The sequence below is a fragment of the Oncorhynchus kisutch genome, unplaced genomic scaffold (genome assembly GCF_002021735.2).
Source record: "Oncorhynchus kisutch isolate 150728-3 unplaced genomic scaffold, Okis_V2 Okis05a-Okis16b_hom, whole genome shotgun sequence".
Taxonomy (NCBI): Eukaryota; Metazoa; Chordata; class Actinopteri; order Salmoniformes; family Salmonidae; genus Oncorhynchus; species Oncorhynchus kisutch.
In genome coordinates, this window is record NW_022261982.1 from 2,947,511 (window position 1) to 2,969,985 (window position 22,475).

At 46.8% G+C, this 22,475-nt stretch overlaps 3 protein-coding genes across 10 annotated transcripts in view; 2 read left to right on the forward strand and 1 right to left on the reverse strand.

Annotated features, from left to right (window-relative positions):
* LOC109876969 (trafficking kinesin-binding protein 2) overlaps nucleotides 1-5,356 on the reverse strand; it is a 77,769-nt gene extending 72,413 nt beyond the window's left edge. For all 3 annotated transcript variants that reach the window (XM_031813216.1, XM_031813214.1, XM_031813215.1), the window contains exon 1: nucleotides 5,202-5,356. The gene's annotated coding sequence lies outside the window, so the exon portion shown is untranslated. The remainder of the gene's footprint in view (nucleotides 1-5,201) is intronic.
* A 249-nt stretch (nucleotides 5,357-5,605) lies between these two features.
* LOC116359814 (STE20-related kinase adapter protein beta-like) lies at nucleotides 5,606-18,267 on the forward strand. Of its 4 annotated transcripts, none has more exons than XM_031813573.1 (12): nucleotides 5,606-5,688; nucleotides 7,105-7,184; nucleotides 7,340-7,419; nucleotides 7,978-8,058; nucleotides 11,842-11,947; nucleotides 12,373-12,494; nucleotides 12,942-13,050; nucleotides 13,278-13,401; nucleotides 13,891-14,167; nucleotides 14,321-14,568; nucleotides 15,875-15,917; nucleotides 16,024-18,267. In XM_031813573.1, the coding sequence occupies exons 3-12, from the start codon at nucleotides 7,408-7,410 to the stop codon at nucleotides 16,192-16,194; spliced, it is 1,293 nt and encodes a 430-aa protein (XP_031669433.1). In that variant the 5' UTR covers nucleotides 5,606-5,688; nucleotides 7,105-7,184; nucleotides 7,340-7,407; the 3' UTR covers nucleotides 16,195-18,267. The 4 variants fall into 4 exon arrangements, with proteins under 4 accessions (XP_031669433.1, XP_031669436.1, XP_031669435.1 ...); XM_031813575.1 differs by having other exon boundaries at nucleotides 5,637-5,683; XM_031813576.1 differs by lacking the exon at nucleotides 7,978-8,058.
* A 1,799-nt stretch (nucleotides 18,268-20,066) lies between these two features.
* Nucleotides 20,067-22,475, forward strand: part of LOC109877895 (cyclic nucleotide-binding domain-containing protein 2) — a 6,946-nt gene continuing 4,537 nt past the window's right edge. The window contains exons 1-3 of one of the 3 annotated variants that reach the window (XM_020470127.2): nucleotides 20,067-20,423; nucleotides 20,602-20,646; nucleotides 21,087-21,250. In XM_020470127.2, the coding sequence (XP_020325716.1) occupies nucleotides 20,241-20,423; nucleotides 20,602-20,646; nucleotides 21,087-21,250 (392 nt within the window). In that variant the 5' untranslated portion in view covers nucleotides 20,067-20,240. Of the gene's footprint in view, nucleotides 20,684-21,086; nucleotides 21,251-22,475 lie in introns of all 3 variants that reach the window. The other 2 variants (XM_031813668.1, XM_031813667.1) reach the window with 2 other exon arrangements.

Sequence of the window (22,475 nt, forward strand, 5' to 3'; positions counted from 1 at the left end):
TATAGAGACCACTCCTAGCCTCCTCCAGGCCCTAGTGAAAACACTAGTCTATAGAGGCCACTCCTAGCCTCCTCCAGGCTCTGGTGAAAACACTCGTCTATAGAGACCACTCCTAGCCTCCTCCAGGCTCTAGTGAAAACACTAGTCTATAGAGTCCACTCCTAGCCTCCTCCGGGCCCTAGTGAAAACACTAGTCTATAGAGACTACTCCTAGTCTCCTCCAGCTGATTCTGCTGTTGGAGGTCTTAACCATTTAGTGTCTGAGTGAGTCATACTGACTAGCAGCTAAAGCCCTACTAAAAACACTAGTCTATAGAGACCACTCCTAGTCTCCTCCATGCTCTAGTGAAAACACTAGTCTATAGAGACCACTCCTAGCTTCCTCCAGGCTCTAGTGAAAACACTAGTCTATAGAGACCACTCCTAGCCTCCTCCAGGCTCTAGTGAAAACACTAGTCTATAGAGACCACTCCTAGCCTCCTCCAGGCTCTAGTGAAAACACTCGTCTATAGAGACCACTCCTAGCCTCCTCCAGGCTCTAGTGAAAACACTCGTCTATAGAGACCACTCCTAGCCTTCTCCAGGCTCTAGTGAAAACACTAGTCTATAGAGACCACTCCTAGCCTCCTCCGGGCCCTAGTGAAAACACTAGTCTATAGAGACTACTCCTAGTCTCCTCCAGCTGATTCTGCTGTTGGAGGTCTTAACCATTTAGTGTCTGAGTGAGACATACTGACTAGCAGCTAGAGCCCTGCTGGAAACACAAGTCTATAGAGACCACTCCTAGTCTCCTCCAGGCTCTAGTGAAAACACTAGTCTATAGAGACCACTCCTAGCCTCCTCCAGGCTCTAGTGAAAACACTAGTCTATAGAGACCACTCCTAGCCTCCTCCATGCTCTAGTGAAAACACTAGTCTATAGAGACCACTCCTAGCCTCCTCCAGGCTCTAGTGAAAACACTTGTCTATAGAGACCACTCCTAGCCTCCTCCAGGCTCTAGTGAAAACACTCGTCTATAGAGACCACTCCTAGCCTCCTCCAGGCTCTAGTGAAAACACTAGTCTATAGAGACCACCCCTAGTCTCCTCCAGGCTCTGGTGAAAACACTCGTCTATAGAGACCACTCCTAGCCTCCTCCAGGCCCTAGTGAAAACACTTGTCTATAGAGACCACTCATAGCCTCCTCCAGGCCCTAGTGAAAACACTAGTCTATAGAGGCCACTCCTAGCCTCCTCCAGGCTCTGGTGAAAACACTCGTCTATAGAGACCACTCCTAGCCTCCTCCAGGCTCTAGTGAAAACACTAGTCTATAGAGTCCACTCCTAGCCTCCTCCGGGCCCTAGTGAAAACACTAGTCTATAGAGACTACTCCTAGTCTCCTCCAGCTGATTCTGCTGTTGGAGGTCTTAACCATTTAGTGTCTGAGTGAGTCATACTGACTAGCAGCTAAAGCCCTACTGAAAACACTAGTCTATAGAGACCACTCCTAGTCTCCTCCAGGCTCTAGTGAAAACACTAGTCTATAGAGACCACTCCTAGCCTCCTCCAGGCTCTGGTGAAAACACTCGTCTATAGAGACCACTCCTAGCCTCCTCCAGGCCCTAGTGAAAACACTTGTCTATAGAGACCACTCCTAGCCTCCTCCAGGCCCTAGTGAAAACACTAGTCTATAGAGACCACTCCTAGCCTCCTCCAGGCTCTAGTGAAAACACTAGTCTATAGAGACCACTCCTAGCCTCCTCCAGGCTCTAGTGAAACCACTAGTCTATAGAGACTACTCCTAGTCTCCTCCAGCAGCTAAAATGTCAATCACAGTCCTATTATAAGGACAGGCAAGCTGCAGACAGAAATGTGCCACATAGCATTAGAGAGGGGGTGGGGGGGAAGCCCCTTCCTGTTGTTTGACACCGAGACACTTTCCAATGTTAAAGGGATGACACAAGACAGGATGGGAGTTCTTATAAAGGGGCGGCTTCCCACGAGAAGCCAAGCACAGTCTTAAAGGCAAAGGCTTCTGACTGTGTTATGGAGTTGGAGGCAGAGTTAAGGCACCGAGTGACCAGTGTGGGTCGTACATGTGTGGTGTGTTGGTCCCGGGTCAAGGCTAGGCTAGTGTAGAGCTAGTGCTGTCTACAACATTTCAAGGTGAAAATAGAGTAGGGGTCTCTGTCTGAGTGTGTTGTGTCGGGTGCGAGCGTATCCAAGACTTTCATCCTGGGTCAGGGCTAGTGCAGTGCCTTCTAAGATGATATAAAATCTCTGCATGTGAAAGAGAAAGACTGAGTATCCCTCTGCATGTGAAACACACACACACACACACACACACACACACACACACACACACACACACACACGAGAGAGCGAGAGAGAGAAGAGATTGTATACCTCAGCTAAATAGCAGCTCAGACTCCTTACATAAGATAACTCTGTCCTCCTCACGAACCCCCAAAATATCACTGCTGCAGTGTACTCATCCTCAGGGGAATCATCACAGTGACATTCATCTTTCAATTCCTTCTCGTTTTCACTCTATTTCCAATATCAGGGGTGATAGTCATAGGAACTGTGCTTACGAGTCAACTACATATGACTAGTAGCAAAATAGCCTCGATGTTCCATACACCAACCAGGGTCCTATTCATTAGTGCACACCGTATCAAAACATTTTGCAATGGAAAACGAAAACATGCATTTCTTATTGGACAAAGTCAGGTACAGGTACTGTAAGTCCCTCCCCGTTTTGGCCCTCTTGCCGTTTCCCAGTAAATAAGACCCAGAAGTCCTGCTTTGAGATGAAGTATGTTTATAGCAACCTTTTGAATTGGACTTAGCATCAGATACATCCATCCTTACCCACAGTAGTGCAGCAGGCCTTGTTTCAGTGACATATCCATCCTTGGGCAAGGCAAACCAAATTGGAGTTGACAGTACACTGCACCACATGCTGTCACTGGTCTACTCTACACACAAGAGACAAGGTAGCTAACTGAGACATGGGTTTATATTTCTTTCTTTCGTTCCTTCTCCCTGACTGCAGGAAGATTCTCTAGCCTTGTCTAGCCTATATCCTTCTCTTCAAGCTGTGATCTCATTCTAGCCCATCTACCTCATGTTACCACAAAGAAATCAATACCTTTAACAACTGAGGGACAGTGAACAAGTAAACACGTCGGGGAGAGGCGAAGAGAATCAGAGCGTAGCCCCGCACCCCCCTTCTCTGATAAGGTGAAAGGTCATGAGAGGCATTTCCCAAGAGATGGCTTTCCCAATGGCTTCCCTTCCTCGTCTCCTGTCATTCCCTACCGCTGATCTACAAGGGCTTGACAGATCAACGCAGCATGGTGGAGACTGTCTACAAGGGCTTGACAGATCAACGCAGCATGGTGGAGACTGTCTACAAGGGCTTGACAGATCAACGCAGCATGGTGGAGACTGTCTACAAGGGCTTGACAGGTCAAAGCAGAATGCAGAATGGTGGAGACTGTCTACAAGGGCTTGACAGATCAACGCAGCATGGTGGAGACTGTCTACAAGGGCTTGACAGATCAACGCAGCATGGTGGAGACTGTCTACAAGGGCTTGACAGATCAACGCAGCATGGTGGAGACTGTCTACAAGGGCTTGACAGATCAACGCAGCATGGTGGAGACTGTCTACAAGGGCTTGACAGATCAACGCAGCATGGTGGAGACTGTCTACAAGGGCTTGACAGATCAACGCAGCATGGTGGAGACTGTCTACAAGGGCTTGACAGATCAACGCAGCATGGTGGAGACTGTCTACAAGGGCTTGACAGATCAACGCAGCATGGTGGAGACTGTCTACAAGGGCTTGACAGGTCAAAGCAGAATGGTGGAGACTGTTGCCATCCTTTCCCCTTCCTGTAGTTATGAAGGAATAGAGAGGAGAAAGGGAGGTTATCTAATCTTGTGTACAGGTGCCGGACTAAGGTCTCATCTGCAGTGGACCACCTGCTCTGCCCCAACCCTCTCTTTCTCTCTCACCCACTTTTACTGTTTTCATACTATCGTGACGAGCCGAACCGTGTCCTTTCTAGCAACTATGAGGGTTGCATAACCTGGCCAGCGCAGTACAGCTTGGCTCAGTAGAGTGAAAGGAGTTCCTACAACTCTCTTCCTCTGTTTCTAGGGAATCACACAGAGTCAATCTCCAATTAGCTAGCCCCCATCTAACGGACTCTCTTCTGCACATGACTGTTTGGGTGTCAGGAGGGGGCAAGAGGACCATGTAATACCAGACTGTCTGAGCAGGAGTTCTATCACAACACCAGGCACACATAACAACAGCTCTGGGATGGTCTGCTGAGTAGTTAGTGGAACAACTGTCCATAACCACACTCATCCTGAGGAGAAATGTCTTATTTACTTGAAACTGTACTCTTATTTTTACTTGGAAAATCAAAAAAAGTTAGAAACATTCACATCTAGGAGGGAAGAAAGAATTAGCTAATCGTCATTCGGTCTAGAATTTGTGCATTAACATGTTCATAAATCAAATTTAACCAATGATTGGTGGAAATATAATCTACTTGATTCCAACAAGTACAAGATTGGATGTAAAGTTTAGATATTAGCTAAAATGTTTAATTCCCAAGTCATTACACTTAAATGATCCTAAACAGGGAATTCGAATATAGTCTTCTGGACTTTGGGATCTACAACAGTCAGCATAGGGCAATGTCAAACATTGATAGCTACATTGTTACTTTATCAACAGTAAGAATACTATTATGTGTTCGCGGGATACAGTGTAACCACCGTGGAGTGTTCGTCATAAACATCAACAAAACATCTCGCTGATTGTGGGTAATAATAAAAACAACGGCGTAGTATATGGATTTAAATATAAACTGCGATGAGCAGAAGTGACAAGTGCAAAAATAATCCTTGATCTCGCTACCAATGGAACAATTCGACAAGAGGATAGTGCAAGGACTTGTTTCATAATAATAAACCAAACCGACAATCGCAAAAAGTATGTTTTCGCCCGTTAAAATTATAATCTCACGATTTCGTTCTGAAAAGACTGAGATTTGTTTTTGGGGGGGATTGTGATGATGAATAGTATGATGAACATTGCAGAGCTAGGTAGTTCTGTGGCACATCCGTGATTTCCATCCGGCCTTTGGCAAGGATTTCATGATCCGGATTTTCTTGTAATATAAATTAACATCAACCTACCTTTCGATGTATTTTAAACACCTTAGACAAATCCCAGAGCACATGTGGTCCCATCAATCCTAAATCTCAAACAATGGCAACAGTAGATATTAGGGGGAAAATTAGCAGGCAGACTGTTGGTGCTAATAGTTGCACTACGTCATGAAATAGCGCGCGGATGAAATGAGTGACGTATAAATTACGCGACAATATTTATTGAGTGGTGTTTCTAAATAAAAGTCCTACACTAAATACATTGAGGTTTGTTATTTGTTATCTATTTTGTTAATTCATATTTAAAATCAATTTAAGATACATGGAATTCTAACTAAAATGTACTACGAATTAGGGAAAAAATATTTAAAAAGTACTGGTATAAATCAGTGCGGTTCACAGATGAAAATGAAATGAATAACAATAATATCCAAACTTTTATCAGGTTCTCGCAAGTTTAGTATCTACGTCATTACGTCAAATCATCTGAGAGGAGAGCAACAACATAGGTGAAGTATGTTGTTGCCATTAACTATAAGTTTCAAACTTCATACTCTCAACAATATACATTTGTTTTAACAGTGTGTATAACGCATCGCAATTTGTTTCTATTTCATTCCATTACATCTTGAAAATATTTTATTATCTTCAGTCAAAACAGTGTCTGTACGCACAACTTGTACATTACGTCATATTTTGCGTTGTCATAAATCTTAACTTTGCCAAGTTATAAATGTTTAAGTTTCGAGTTGTAAGCTTCCTCATGTCATGCTTGGTTTGTTCAAGTTTGTTTCGCATTCAGAGCAAGAGTAAGTTGGTTAAAAAACCCAGCCTGATTTTGTTATGATTGGGCATGAAGATTTCATAAACTGATTTTCAGTGTGAGTAAACTCATTGCAGTCACATGCAATCCTGCATCCACAAATTATGTGATTATGTGATTATTTTTTTTACGTGGTTATATGAAAACATGTACTAAACATGTGTAGGTTACAATCAGAGAGGACAACCTCTTTCTCTGCTACAGTGTTGGGCCCGTTCCACTGGACACAGACATCAGTTCAACGTCGTTTTGATTTACATTTTGTTGAGTTGTCAACTAACGTGAAATCAACGGGAAATCAACAACAATGTCACCACATCATCTGATTTAAAAAATACGAAATGGCCTTATGTTGATGACTTTTGGCACATCCAATCATTTTCCCACGCTGATTCAACGCCATTACATATTATTATTTTATGACGTGGAAACAACGATGATTCAACCATTTCCCCCCCTAGTAGGGTGTCTGTCAGTAGATTATAATAAAATAGCTAGAATAGAACAGAATAGACTGGAATACAATACAATAGAATATCGGTTAAAAGCAAAATAATTCCCCAACAACAACAGGCAAGAACTGTCACTATATGGGGTTGTTAAAGACTTACAGCTTTCACAGTGGTGGGTAGATGACAGCGACGACCTATAAAGAACAATAACGGTCAGGGACCAAGGACTCATCATCAGTTCGCGCGCTCATAGAATGGGACACGACGACGCACTGTCCTCAAAGACCCCTTCCCATTCATGCTGTGGCATGAGAGACGGGGAGAAAATATGCATCGAGGCACTTAGCTACAGCCAAAGCGATGGACCACATGCATTTCAGATGCTTACATTCAGATGTGGCTACAATGATTCTGTATCACGAAAATGTAACGAATATCGATGGAAATCGGGCTATTGCGCACCAAACAGTCACGTAATGCGTGTTTTAATCTCAGTATTTTGTGGTCACCGACTGGCATAGTTATTTTTGTCGAGACATTTTGATACCTTCGTGAAAATGTATTTTTTTACAACAGCATGCGTTCAGCACAAAATCCCTGCAGGGGCTAGTATTGCTTATTTAATCATCAATCATTTTGTGTGATGTTTTTCAAGAACGTGGAGCAGTGTTTTGCATGAAGTGATGAAGCCAGATGCCAACGTAGTGGAATCTGAACCCGGCAGAGTACAGCCAGGTAAACTGTATGGACATACAGACGCCCCATGGGGGAGGCTGTCTCTCAGGTTGAATCCTAACTAAGTCTCTCATGTTACCATGTATTTCTCCACTTGCTCATTCTCTCTCTCTCTCCCTCCCCCTCTCTCTCTCTCCATCGCTCTCATTGTACAGCGCGTGCTGTGGTCGTGGAGCGGATAAATGCCATCGCGTGAAGCGCTAACCCCCACAAAGAGAACTCCATGTCTTTCTTGGTAAGGGATATTTATTCTAATCAGCATGGCTTTGATGTTTAGCCGATCATGACACTGATTTATCTAAAGAGGTTGTTGATGATGATGATCTAATGAGCCAGCGTCTCCTCCAGGTGTGCAGTGTTTCTCTCTCATAGCGCATTGATCTGGCCATGCTCCAATCCTAGAACTCTTTATCAGGGTTCATTCATAAGACCCATCTCATTATCCATGCATATTGCCATTACCTTTCCCTGTAGGTTATATCATGGGTACCAATCTGCTGCTAACCCTGTCATCAACTGTCTCTTTCTAAAGTAGCAGTCACTTCATGGACATGCACTGCATGTCTTCCTCCACAAACACTGTTGTTTTCCACATTGGCTCCAACCTTGATGCTCCAAAAGTATCTCTTCAGTGTTGTCCTCCTAAGTCCCTCCTTATCTCCTTATAAGGGCATGACGGCATGCCTGTCCTCTCCTCCCTCCTTCCCTATTGGACCGTCTCACTCCTCTCCTCTATTCTCCTCTCCTCCGGGAGCATGTCTCACCCCCTCCTCCCTCCTCCCCTCTTCCCCAGGACTGCTCCTGCATCTCCCCCACGCAGGTCCAGCCAATCAGCATAGAGGACCAGTATGAGGACGTCAGCCACCAATACCTGGTCAGTACAGTGCTGTGTCCACTCTGTTAGCATCCAATCGGAGCACTGAAGCCCACCCGGCCTTGTCTTTATGGTGTGGTCAGCCTAGTTCTATTCTATCAGGTCAGAGGTCAGAAAGGACCACTAGGACAACTTAGGACAGTTCCGGGTCCTGTCTATGTGATGGTAGAGCTGCATGTAACCTACCACATAATAGGGCTGCCAGCCACTGACCAGATCACTAGAACATTACATAGCCTATAAGTGAACCAAAGCTATTCATGCTGTATAGCACAGCAGCAAGCCTTTTTCATAGCTGCTGTGTCAGCTCACCCTGGAGCTAACTGCCACAGCATCCCGCCCAGGCATGTGCACAGATGGGAGTCAACCTGTGCCCAGCACTTTGCCCTCCCACTCGCCAAGTGCCCTTTTGTGTGGTGGTGTATATATAATTTTTTTGGTAAAAGTTTTGGTCATTGTTGTTCTGAACCAATTGCCCACAAGTTGTCGTGATGTTGTCTGTTGGTTGCTCCTGTTGATCAGACCTGTTGGTTGCTCCTGTTGATCAGACCTGTTGGTTGCTCCTGTTGGTCAGCCCTGTTGGTTGCTCCTGTTGGTCAGCCCTGTTGGTTAGCCCTGTTGGTCAGCTCTGTTGGTCAGCCCTGTTGGTTAGCCCTGTTGGTCATGTCTGTTGGTCAGCCCTGTTGGTTAGCTCTGTTGGTCAGCCCTGTTGGTCAGCCCTGTTGGTCAGCTCTGTTGGTCAGCCCTTTTGGTTGCTCCTGTTGGTCAGCCCTGTTGGTTGCTCCTGTTGGTCAGCCCTGTTGGTTAGCCCTGTTGGTCAGCTCTGTTGGTCAGCCCTGTTGGTTAGCCCTGTTGGTTGCTCCTGTTGTTCAGCCCTGTTGGTTAGCCCTGTTGGTCAGCTCTGTTGGTCAGCCCTGTTGGTTAGCTCTGTTGGTCAGCCCTGTTGGATAGCCCTGTTGGTCAGCTCTGTTGGTCAGCCCTGTTGGTTGCTCCTGTTGGTCAGCCCTGTTGGTTGCTCCTGTTGGTCAGCCCTGTTGGTCAGCCCTGTTGGTTGCTCCTGTTGGTCAGCCCTGTTGGTTGCTCCTGTTGGTCTTCCCTGTTGGTTGCTCCTGTTGGTCAGCCCTGTTGGTCAGCCCTGTTGGTTAGCCCTGTTGGTCAGCCCTGTTGGATTGCCCTGTTGGTCAGCTCTGTTGGTCAGCCCTGTTGGTCAGCCCTGTTGGTTGCTCCTGTTGGTTGCTCCTGTTGGTCAGCCCTGTTGGTTGCTCCTGTTGGTTGCTCCTTCTGGTTGCTCCTGTTGGTCAGCTCTGTTGGTCAGCCCTGTTGGTTAGCTCTGTTGGATAGCCCTGTTGGATAGCCCTGTTGGTCAGCTCTGTTGGTCAGCCCTGTTGGTTGCTCCTGTTGGTCAGCCCTGTTGGTTGCTCCTGTTGGTCAGCCCTGTTGGTTGCTCCTGTTGGTTGCTCCTGTTGGTCAGCCCTGTACAGATCTTGCGCTTGCCCAGTTGCGCCTTTTTCCCCAGTCTGCCATGTACTGAGATTGCACATGCCCGGTATCCAAACATGCATGAGATGCGGCCACCAGTCTAGTGTGTGTAGCTAGCTACCTAGTTTATAATTTCAACAGTGTTGCCACAGCAGTATAACATTTGATTAACCCTTGAGTTACATCATCATCAATAATCAGTCTAGATGGTGTAACCGGTGTGAAATGGCTAGCTAGTTAGCGGGGTGTGCACTAATAGCGCTTCAATCGGTGACATCACTCGCTCTGAGACCTTGGAGTAATTGTTTCCCTTGCTCTGCAAGGCTTTTGTGGAGCGATGGGTAACGTTGCTTTGAAGGTGACTGTTTTCGATGGGTGCAGAGGGTCTCTGGTTCGAGGCCAGGTAGGGACGAGGAGAGGGATGGAAGGAACACTGTTACCCCTGGTTCGAGGCCAGGTAGGGGCGAGGAGAGGGACAGAAGGAACACTGTTACCCCTGGTTCGAGGCCAGGTAGGGGCGAGGAGAGGGACGGAAGGAACACTGTTACCCCTGGTTCGAGGCCAGGTAGGGGCGAGGAGAGGGACGGAAGGAATACTGTTACCCCTGGTTCGAGGCCAGGTAGGGGCGAGGAGAGGGACGGAAGGAACACTGTTACCCCTGGTTCGAGGCCAGGTAGGGGCGAGGAGAGGGACGGAAGGAACACTGTTACCCCTGGTTCGAGGCCAGGTAGGGGCGAGGAGAGGGACAGAAGGAACACTGTTACATTGGCTGATACACAGAGCACAGAGAGAGGAGCGGCTGCATCAACGACCCTCCCCCCGACCCGACTCCATCCCTTCCTCAGTTGGCAGCAGCGTCACAGGTAGTCTAGGCTCGCAACAAGATCTCACAGTCTCACTGCAGAATCAGATGTTTATTTACATTTATCTAAACGTCACATTTCGAAGTTGTTCCAAACGACACATTTCGAAGTGCTTTTTACGCTTTTTGGGTTGACTCCTCATTCTAGGTATCGTTCTATTTCTCCAAACATCACATTTCGAAATTGCTCAAAACGTCAAATTTAGAAGATTAAGGGTTAAGGTTTTGGATCGGGTTAAAACATTGTTTAGGCACTCATTCTGAATGGTTAAGCTAAGGGTAACAGTGAGACACTCATTCTGATTGGTTAAGCTAAGGGTTAAGGTTAGACACTCATTCTGATTGGTTAAGCTAAGGGTTAAGGTTAGACACTCATTCTGAATGGTTAAGCTAAGGGTTAAGGTTAGACACTCATTCTGATTGGTTAAGGTAAGGGTTAAGGTTAGACACTCATTCTGATTGGTTAAGGTAAGGGTTAAGGTTTGGATAGGGTTAAAATAAAACACGAGTGTCCACCTCACAACCTTCTGATCCAGAGTCATGAGATTAAGACTCTAGTTAACCACCAGGTGATACTAAAATATCCACACAAGCCAATAGCCAGCCAGCCACATCTCTTGAGTTAGAGGATGATGAGTTTCATATCATGAAGTTAATATTTAAGAGCGTTTAAGATAAATCACAATCAATAAAAACAAATCTTGCTCACTAACTAGCAGATGTACATCAATCATCAACATGAATGATCAGCTGATAGCCCTCCTTTTCCCCACGTCTTTAGGAGGCACTGTAACTAACTAGCTTTCATTTTGTGATGATTGAGTATGTTGTTGCAGAAATAAATAGGTCTATGCTAAAACAAATAAAACGGTTCGCTACAAAGGCAGTGGTATGTTCTGAATTTTGAGGTATGAATTAGTTTAAGCATCGGCCCCCTGAAAGGTCTGTGCTCGGCCCTGACCCCTTAACACAAAGTACTTTACAGCCTCTCCCTCCCCCCAACACCGGCCCCAGTGAAACTACCCCCACCCCAGCATTACCCTGTGAGGCTTAACACCACAGGGCCCCCCTGTGGCAGCCACTGGTTGGTCATCACCACACCACCAAAGTACTTTGACCTCTTCAGGCTCAAAGGCAACATTCACTCACCCTCATTCTGCTTCCTCCTCTCTGCTAAATGGGCCCATTTCATGTTAGTTTAACATACCATGCTATACTAAAGTACTTGTAGACTGTATTTGTAGATTGCCTTCAGGGTAAGAAAAACAGTTCCTTTGGGTGAACTATCCCTCATCTAGGTAAAGAAGGTTATTATTGTAACCAGCTACAACATGTTTCATACTATTACCATGTTGTTACTACATGTTCTGTGATCTAATGAAATATGCTGCTGATACATTTCAGGGTTGTGTGTGAGTACGTGTGTGTTTGATTCTTCACAGAGCTCCGACGTCTCAGAATGCACTTTCACCTGGGGTGGTGCAGGCAGCGATGACATCACAGCGCTCTCTGCTAACTCCGCCCACTACCAGCTGCTGTCAGAGCTGGGTGAGCATACCATTGGTCACAAATCAACTCATCACTACAACCCAGAAAGACAAGTCCTTTCACTACGTAGTTGTTGCCTGCAGAGTAATATCTCCTCTGACAAATACAAAGCATATTTCCTTTTAGCATGTTACTGTTGAATAGAAAGCTCATCCAAAAGCATTGTTTACAATTTCACTGACCAAGTCCCATACTACACATAGCCCGAGTATAAAGCGTTTGTATTGTGGACATTTTCTGTTACACATAGTCTATTACCTTTTGGCACAGCTGTTGAATAAACTGGCCAATTCAAAATATTAGTTCACAAATCTCCCTGGATTATTGAAGACCATACTAACCACACAGTACCTGAGAATGAAGCATTTTCAGAGTTGAACGTGTTTCTACATGTCTTAATATTTATTACCAAACCGTGTTCACAGGGAAAGGCTTCAACAACCTGAGCCAGGTGCGCATGGCGCGCCACACCCCCTCCCGCCAGCTGGTGGCAGTCAAGAACACCAACCTGGATGAGTGTACTGAGGATGAGCTGCTACAGTTGATGGTGCGGTACTGTTTTAAAGGTCCTACAGATACGACCCACCTTGTCTTTTCATTGAAGTTCATGTCAGAAGATACATATTTTGTTCCAGCCACAACTGATTCAAAACACCTGATTCAACTAATCAATTTCGTAGTTAGTTGAGTCGGACGATTACTTGAATAAGATGAGTTAGCATTGGGCTGGAACAAAAACCTTCGCTCTTACTCTCTAGATCCAGGGTCAGGGACCATTTAGGTCATTGTTCATAATAACATTGTTGGCACTTGGCAGTGGGACAAGCCACCTGGCTGACTGTGTGACCCCAGTGTTTCCTGTCTGTGTGACCCAAGTGTTTCCTGGCTGTGTGACACCAATGTTTCCTGGCTGTGTGACACCAATGTTTCCTGGCTGTGTGACCCCAGTGTTTCCTGGCTGTGTGACCCCAGTGTTTCCTGGCTGTGTCCCCAGAACGAGGTTCTTCTCTCCAGGCTTTTCCGCCACCCCAACCTGCTGACCTCTCGCCTGGTCTTCAGCTCCTGCTGCCAGCTCTGGGTCCTCACACCACTCATGGGCTACGGTCAGTCTACTGCATGCATCTTCTAACACTCCTTTCCTCTCACCATCCCTCTCCCACACTTACTCCCCCCATCTCTCTTCATCCATGCTCCTTCTCTCAGCGATAAGTTGGTTGAACTTGATTTTTTATGGTACAGAAATGACATGGTAAAAAATGCCTATGTTTGTAAGAAACATTACGAACTATTTGGAACCATGGTTACCGATGTGTCTCTCTGTCTGTCCCAGGTTCGGCAGATAGCCTGCTGAGGACCTTCTTCCCTGACGGGATGAGTGAGTCCCTGATCGCTTACCTCCTCCACGGAGTCCTGAAGGCTCTGCAATACCTGCACCTCATGGGCTACGTGCACAGGTGAGGGAGGAAAGTTGCTGGTGGCAACTTGCTGATGTGTTCAGAGGGTCCCTGGTTGGAGCCCAGGTTGGGGCGAGGAGAGGGGCGGAAGCAACACCGATACACTTCTGTCCAACTACAGCCAATCCAACTGTTAGATGGTACCTGTACTCCTTGTTTACAGCCTCGCTATTGTGTTACTATGTGTTTCCTATTTAGCAAATGCTTCTAGGGCCCGTGAGTAAGCACTTCACGGCAAAGTCTACACCTGTTGTATTCGGCGCTTGTGACCAATAACATTTCATTTGATTTGTTGAAAGAATCAGCCTAGTTTGCTGTCTCAGGTGGACATAGTTGCTCGGAGTTGCTCTCAACATGTAGAATGTGCCAGGGACAGTTGATCTGAGCTGGTAAAAACAACCTCATGCATCATCAATAGTTAGTTGACTGTAGTTGTGTAGAAGCCTGAAGATTTGGCGAGAGTGAACGCTCATCTCCTCTTCCTCTCAGGGGAGTGAAGGCCAGTCACATCCTGCTGTCTGGGGAGGGCCGTGTCTACCTCTCGGGGCTGCACAGTGTTTACAGTATGATGCGGGATGGGAAGAAGGTGAGGACTGTGTTCGACATGCCCCACCACAGCCCCGCCCTGCTACCCTGGCTCAGCCCAGAGCTGCTACGACAGGACCTGCATGGCTATGGGGTGAAGTCAGACATCTACAGTCTGGGGATAGTAGTCTGTGAGCTGGTCAGTGGCAGGGTGCCTTTCCAGGACATGCCCCCTACACAGGTACTGGGGCCTTACATTAATACGGCATAATGCCATACGCTAGGGCTGTTCTCATACATTACAAAACATAGTTCAGTCTATGAGAGTCTCGTTTTTTCTCCATCTCTCTCCCTCTGTGTGACTGTGTCTATATGTCTGTGTCTCTCCCTCCAGATGCTGCTCCAGAAGCTGCGTGGGTCCCACTGCTGCCTGCTGGACGTGGCCCCCTCCCCCCTCGGGGAGCTGAGGGGGCTGAAGGTGTCCCGCTCCGGGGTGGACTCTGGCATCGGGGAGAGTGTTGCCACGGGCAGCCTGACCCGCACCGCCACCGCCGAGAGACCTCAGAGCCCCGCCCCCAAGAACCACTCGGTCACCCTGCACAACCTGGTCCAGCTGTGTCTGCAACAGCAGCCCGACTGCAGGTGAGACATACACCTGTGCAGACACACCGAACGCAACACATACACAACAACACACACACCGAACGCAACGCACACACACAACAACACACACACCGAACGCAACACATACACAACAACACACACACCGAACGCAACGCACACACACAACAACACACACACCGAATGCAACACATACACAACAACACACACACCGAACGCAACACATACACAACAACACACACACCGAGCACAAGCACACACACAACAACACACACACCGAACGCAACGCACACACAACAACACACACACCGAACGCAAGCACACACACAACAACACACACACCGAACGCAACGCACACACAACAACACACACACCGAACGCAACGCACACACACAACAACACACACACCGAACGCAACGCACACACACAACAACACACACACCGAACGCAAGCACACACACAACAACACACACACCGAACGCAACGCACACACAACAACACACACACCGAACACAAGCACACACACAACAACACACACACCGAATGCAGGTGAGACACACACACAGGGGCAGCAGACGTTATACACAGGAGCAGCAGACGTTATACAGGGGCTCTGGTACCTCCGTTTGAAGTCGGTTCTTTCATTCAAGGAACAATTTTAAATGTTCTTGTGTTCTGTCTGAATTTCTGTCATTTTTGAAAGGCGTGTAATATGTGAGATTCCCAGTGCTGCTAGATATGACAGTGTTGTGGGACATTAAGGCACGGTGTGACTGCTAGATATGACAGTGTTGTGAGACATTAAGGCACGGTGTGACTGCTAGATATGACAGTGTTGTGGGACATTAAGGCACGGTGTGACTGCTAGATATGACAGTGTTGTGGGACATTAAGGCACGGTGTGACTGCTAGATATGACAGTGTTGTGAGACATTAAGGCACGGTGTGACTGCTAGATATGACAGTGTTGTGGGACATTAAGGCACGGTGTGACTGCTAGATATGACAGTGTTGTGGGACATTAAGGCACGGTGTGACAGCTAGATATGACAGTGTTGTGGGACATTAAGGCACGGTGTGACTGCTAGATATGACAGTGTTGTGGGACATTAAGGCACGGTGTGACTGCTAGATATGACAGTGTTGTGGGACATTAAGGCACGGTGTGACTGCTAGATATGACAGTGTTGTGGGACATTAAGGCACGGTGTGACTGCTAGATATGACAGTGTCGTGAGACATTAAGGCACGGTGTGACTGCTAGATATGACAGTGTTGTGGGACATTAAGGCATGGTGTGACTTTGTCCTGTTTTGGTGTTCCATAGACCCTCTGCTTCTACACTGTTGACCCATGCCTTCTTCAAACAGGTAGGTCTCATCATCATCAAAATGCTCTGTTTTGGACTGGATTGCATTCTGTGGCACGGTGTGGCTGACTTCGTATTCATGTATTTTTCTGTGGACTGTATGACAGGTGAAAAGGCATCATACCCGGGACTCCTTCCTCAGTCTCATGTACCCCGCGGTGCCCCTTGGAGTTTCCAGCCCCGATGACCCCCCTGTGTCCTGCTCCCCTTCCCCGTCCTGCCACCCCCCCACCTCCTCCATCGCTCACTCCACAGAGGAGGTGTGGGACTTCTCCTAACCCTCCTCCCTGCCCCCTTCCACCTCTGCCCCCCACATCCCAAAACCTGACAACCAAGCCTAACTCAAGACAATCATAACGATAAAAAAAACAGCGAACCCAAACCTTTCTACTGTGCTCTGATTGGACCTGTCCTACCCACCACTCTGAGCCTTTCAAATCAAATCAAATCAAATTTATTTATATAGCCCTTCGTACATCAGCTGATATCTCAAAGTGCTGTACAGAAACCCAGCCTAAAACCCCAAACAGCAAGCAATGCAGGTGGAGAAGCACGGTGGCTAGGAAAAACTCCCTAGAAAGGCCAATACCTAGGAAGAAACCTAGAGAGGAACCAGGCTATGTGGGGTGGCCAGTCCTCTTCTGGCTGTGCCGGGTGGAGATTATAACAGAACATGGTCAAGATGTTCAATGTTCATAAATGACCAGCATGGTCGAATAATAATAAGGCAGAACAGTTGAAACTAGAGCAGCAGCACAGTCAGGTGGAAGTTGAAACTGGAGCAGCAGCATGGCCAGGTAGACTGGGGACAGCAAGGAGTCATCATGTCAGGTAGTCCTGGGGCATGGTCCTAGGGCTCAGGTCAGTTGAAACTGGAACAGCAGCATGGCCAGGTGGACTGGGGACAGCAAGGAGTCATCATGTCAGGTAGTCCTGGGGCATGGTCCTAGGGCTCAGGTCCTCCGAGAGAGAGAAAGAAAGAGAGAAGGAGAGAATTAGAGAACGCACACTTAGATTCACACAGGACACCGAATAGGACAGGAGAAGTACTCCAGATATAACAAACTGACCCCAGCCCCCCGACACATAAACTACTGCAGCATAAATACTGGAGGCTGAGATTGTACTGTGCTCTGATTGGACCTGTCCTACCCACCACTCTGAGCCTTTCTACTGTGCTCTGATTGGACCTGTCCTACCCACCACTCTGAGCCTTTCTACTGTGCTCTGATTGGACCTGTCCTACCTACCACTCTGAACCTTTCTACTGTGCTCTGATTGGACCTGTCCTACCCACCACTCTGAGCCTTTCTACTGTGCTCTGATTGAACCTGTCCTACCCACCACTCTGAGCCTTTCTACTGTGCTCTGATTGGACCTGTCCTACCCACCACTCTGAGCCTTTCTACTGTGCTCTGATTGGACCTGTCCTACCTACCACTCTGAGCCTTTCTACAAGTTTTCTATGCTTTCCTATGTTTGTTTTGGAACTCAAATAAGGTTCTGCAGGTGGATGTTTATTGTCTTGAGTCTTGTCCTGGAGGCAGAACTGAGCCATTTCCCCTTAGATAGGCCAGCTGCTGGAATAGGAGGGCGGGATTATTGAAGCTGCTCTGCCTGGACCATCCAATGAGGATCTCTGTGCCATGGGTGTGGCTGCCGGTCAACGACAATGACAACCAATGACGTTGCAGGACAGTGAGGACACACCCCCTATGCCCGTTTAAAGACCTATCACTGGACTCATATGGATCGTACTACGAACAGTAATGTGAACTATTTTAGGCTATTAGACTGTGAAAGGGCATAGATAATAATGTGTCAGGGTTTGAAGAGGAAGATAATAGATAATGATATGTTATGGAGTTGGAGAGGGTATAAGTGTTAAATCACAAGTGTGTGAGCAGAGACGGTACGAGAATAGCTAGTGTGTTAGTGGAAGTTCTATGGTTATCCCTCTTGTCTTGTGAAACCAGCCTGATCTCGCGATAGCTCACATTCCCGAAGTGAAACTAAACGTGAGCTCAGCAGTCCGTCTGATTGACCAGGCTGCTATCCCTCCCCTGTACAACCAGTGAAATCCCTGGGATCAAATAAGAACTATAACACTACCACTACTGTGGTTTGAGATGCACTACCCTATACACGTCCTCCGAGTCATAATAAACGTATGGGAGGATCCTCAATTGTATCGTTTTAATGAAATCTGTGAACTGTTTATGATACATTTGTGTGTTTTATTCTGTGATTGATAATTATGTGTATGAGAGACATTGTATGTATCAGTGCATATCAAACATGTTATAGCTGTATGAGCCTTATAGAAGTGTTATAAATATATTCATTATCAATTTTTCTAAAACAACGGACCTTTTTTTCTTGCCTTTGGAAGTTCTGTATGGTCTTTCTGACATCTCTGTTAAAGCCTAAATAAGCAGAAAGCTGTATAAGGGGTTATTGAAGGGTTAGGTCAGGTTGACATTGGGATTGGTGCTTTTTGGCAATAATGTGTTTAGGACTGCAATTGCTTGAGGTAGAAGTTCCCCCAACCACAGATCTAAGATCAGATTATCCTACCCCACATCCACTTAACCTTTAGGGGGATGAACAAATATCTGACCCTGTGTCAGTGGTTAGGTTTGACTTCTACCCACTCATAGCTACATCACTGAAGAGTCTATGCCTAAAATATGGACTAGCGCTGTGGTTGTCAACCTGGGGTAGGTATACCACTGGGGGGGACTTGGCCTTTCTCCCGGGGGATTCAGAAGACACCTCCACAACGACTGTCCTGGCTGAGACGCTGTGATAAAATACACCCTGTGATGTCACAGAGGAACCTCTCTAGTGGGTGGAGTCCATATCTCAAAAATAAACAACTAACACCTGACACCATTGGACAATGGAGACAGGAGAGAAAGTGGAGAAAGGTAAAACCACATTGTTTCTTAATTTACATCTTAGTCACTACAAAAATGCTGTGGCTTAGAAACATACCCACCACCGGTATGTCTATCATTTTGTCCTGGTGAGGGCTATTGGTTCATTTGATCAGCATCTCATTCTGTTTCCAGCAGCTGCGAAGGAGGCCAAGATGGACCTCAAGGATGTGGTAATGTGCATAGATATAGAAAGCTAGATAGGAATATTTGTTAGAGACTGCAAGCACAAACTGTCAGCCATTATTATTATACCATCTTAGTTGTATTTCTATGGTAACGGCTCTCCATAGGCTCTCTTAGTTCACGTTTAGGCCTTCTGGCCACATAAACCCCTCCCCCCTTATCAACGGCATGTACTGTTATGTATGCCACTCTAGTTCATAGTTCAGTCCAACCTGTGTCCTCTGACCATGGGTGTTTAGGAGAAGATGTAGGGACAATGCCAATGACCTTACCTCATGACCTCACTCTCCCTCCTCTGATGACTAGAGAAGGGAGGGAAGAACAGAGTGAGGGAGGGAGACAGAGGGAGGGAGACTGGCTAGTCCATGTATTGACCTCTCTCCCTCCTCTAGCCAGTCCATGTATTGACCTCTCTGTCTCCCTCCTCTAGCCAGTCCATGTATTGACCTCTCTGTCTCCCTCCTCTAGCCAGTCCATGTATTGACCTCTCTGTCTCCCTCCTCTAGCCAGTCCATGTATTTGACCTCTCTGTCTCCCTCCTCTAGCCAGTCCATGTATTTGACCTCCCTGTCTCCCTCCTCTAGCCAGTCCATGTATTTGACCTCTCTGTCTCCCTCCTCTAGCCAGTCCATGTATTGACCTCTCTGTCTCCCTCCTCTAGCCAGTCCATGTATTTGACCTCTCTGTCTCCCTCCTCTAGCCAGTCCATGTATTGACCTCTCTGTCTCCCTCCTCTAGCCAGTCCATGTATTTGACCTCTCTGTCTCCCTCCTCTAGCCAGTCCATGTATTGACCTCTCCGTCTCCCTCCTCTAGCCAGTCCATTTATTTGACCTCTCCGTCTCCCTCCTCTAGCCAGTCCATGTATTTGACCTCTCTGTCTCCCTCCTCTAGCCAGTCCATGTATTGATTTCTCTGTCTCCCTCCTCTTGCCAGTCCATGTATTGAGCTCTCTGTCTCCCTCCTCTAGCCAGTCCATGTATTTGACCTCTCTGTCTCCCTCCTCTAGCCAGTCCATGTATTGACCTCTCTGTCTCCCTCCTCTAGCCAGTCCATGTATTGACCTCTCTGTCTCCCTCCTCTAGCCAGTCCATGTATTGACCTCTCTGTCTCCCTCCTCTAGCCAGTCCATGTATTGACCTCTCTATTCGCTCCCTTCTCCAGTCATCGGCGGTTTTACATTTCCAGCAGGCAGCGGAGATGTTATTTTCGTCCCCGGTGCAGACTGCTCCATGCCGGGGCAAGCTGGGCTTTAAGTGGGCGGTGCGCAGCGTCATCCTGATGACTCGCTTCTGCCGCTACTTCATGTCCCGTTCCAACTATCGCCAATTCATGGAGTTCAACTTCCGGGAGACCATCACCAACCAGCCGGCCGGTGGAACGGTGCGTCGTGTGTGTGTAGGAGAGTGCTACTGTTAAGGGGAAGTGATAAGGCGCTGTGTTTTGCTGGACTAACGGGCCACCAGGTTTATGTAGCGGTCTTGATGGGAGATTGAGACAGAAGCTACAGTTTTTATATCCAGAAAGACTGGAAAGTCAACAATGATTTCTGTTCCTGCAGGGTAAAAGTCTGGTGTTTGACCTGAACCACTTCAAAGTGAAAGAGGTAACGATACCGTATGGATTTAGAAGACCTATGCTGGGTATGACCATACTGTGCTTATGACTGGAAGGAACGCTGTTCTCCTTGGTGTGTGTGTCTTTGTCTCTGTCTATGTGAGTGAAAGCTAGGTGTGTATGTGTGTGAGCGTAGGTGTGTGTGTGTGCGTCTCTGTCTGAGAGTGAATGCTATGTGTGTGAGCGTAGGTGTGTGTGTGTCTGTGTGCGTGCGTGTGTGAAAGCTGTGTGCGTATGTGTGTGAGCATAGGTGTGTGTGTGTATGTGTGTGGGCGTAGGTGTGTGTGTGTCTGTGTGCGTGAAAGCTGTGTGTGTATGTGTGTGAGCGTAGGTGTGCGTCTCTGTCTGAGTGTGAATGCTATGTGTGAATGTGTGTGAGCGTATGTGTGCTTGTATACGTGTGTGAGCGTTATGTCTGGAACATTCCAGGACCGGATCCCTGTCCTGCTGGTGGAGATTATGCGGAAGTGCCCAGAGGAGCGTTCTGAGTCGGAGGTGTTGCTGGTTCACAACATGCTGAGCTCTGTGAGCATGTTCCGTCGCTACAGTGGAACCTTGCAACTCCTTCTGGCCAGGGTGGTTCGCTATCAGAGGTTAGAAGTCAATCCCCTGTCAATCACTTGGGTTCCTTAGGGTAGTGGTTCCCAAACATATATTTTTTTTAAATTAAGGAACTCAGTCCGGCTTTAAACTTACTCTTGGAAGTTGTAATAGTAGAATGCACAAGGTGTCATTTCTATATTAGGTATTACATCATCAGTTCCTCTTGTCCTGTCAGTCATTTCAGACCTTAGAGAGCTATTTATAACTTGTCAGAAACTAGCTCATGTCAGCTAATGTTTTTTAGCCCGTAGATTTTGTAGTAATGTTCGTGTCTCTCAAATATCACATGAATACACATTAGACATGGCGAAATGTATAGAATTGCAAGAAAATTTGCTTTAAAACTGCAAAATGTTCTTTTCACCCCGTGACAAAATGTGTAGAATTGCAGGAAATGAGCTTTAACCTGCAACATTCTCTCCACCAACAAGAAGGGTGTGAACAGTTGATGTCATGATCAGTGCTTGTGCCATAGACATGGCGTGCACAGGGAGGCCCCCGGATGTTCCCCAATGCTGGAAATGAAAGGGAAAGGGGGTACCTAGTCAGTTGTACAACTGAATGCCTTCAACTGAAATGTGCCTTCTGCATGGAAGGGGGGCCTGAGTGAAAACGTTTGTAAACCCCAGTCTTAGGGAACGCAATGGAAAATGTCTAGGTAGTATAGTCCCTCCTTGTTTCAGTCAGTTTGTTTCTTTTAGTGTCAAATAAACACAACCCTTGTTTTACTAGTCTGTACTGGGCTTTGCTGGCCTGTATAGCTGCCATTGACCTACTGGGAGGCTATAATAGTCCGGTAACACTTTAGTTGAAGGGGCTTCTTGTGAAGTGTTGTATTGCCTTATAAACATTCATAGGACTTTATAGATGCAGTCATAGAGCGTTATACTGGACTGTACAATAAAGCATTAACCACTTAGATGTAAAGTCCCCTTCAGGTTAGGGGACCTGCGCGGTTCTGGTACTGGTTCCGACCCACATTTTAGATTATAAATCGATCTGTGGACACCGTAGATCGAAATGGCTTGCGTTAAGCGATAGCCCTGGTTCCCATGGACACAGGAGTACAAGCATTAACGCACAACAAGAAGCCATAATATAGACCTATCACAGCAGTTATATTTAACTATGACTGCGTAAGGTACTACACATATGTTTACAAGGCATTATAATGCTTTACAAGTTTGTTCTTGACTAATGTTCTGTATTATGTTA

What these genes read in the sequence shown, in the direction of transcription:
- LOC116359814 (XM_031813573.1), top strand. An exon ending in AGGACATGCCCCCTACACAG is followed by an intron (nt 14,168 to 14,320) that starts GTACTGGGGCCT and finishes CTCTCCCTCCAG; the next exon opens with ATGCTGCTCCAGAAGCTGCG. An exon ending in CCCATGCCTTCTTCAAACAG is followed by an intron (nt 15,918 to 16,023) that starts GTAGGTCTCATC and finishes ACTGTATGACAG; the next exon opens with GTGAAAAGGCATCATACCCG.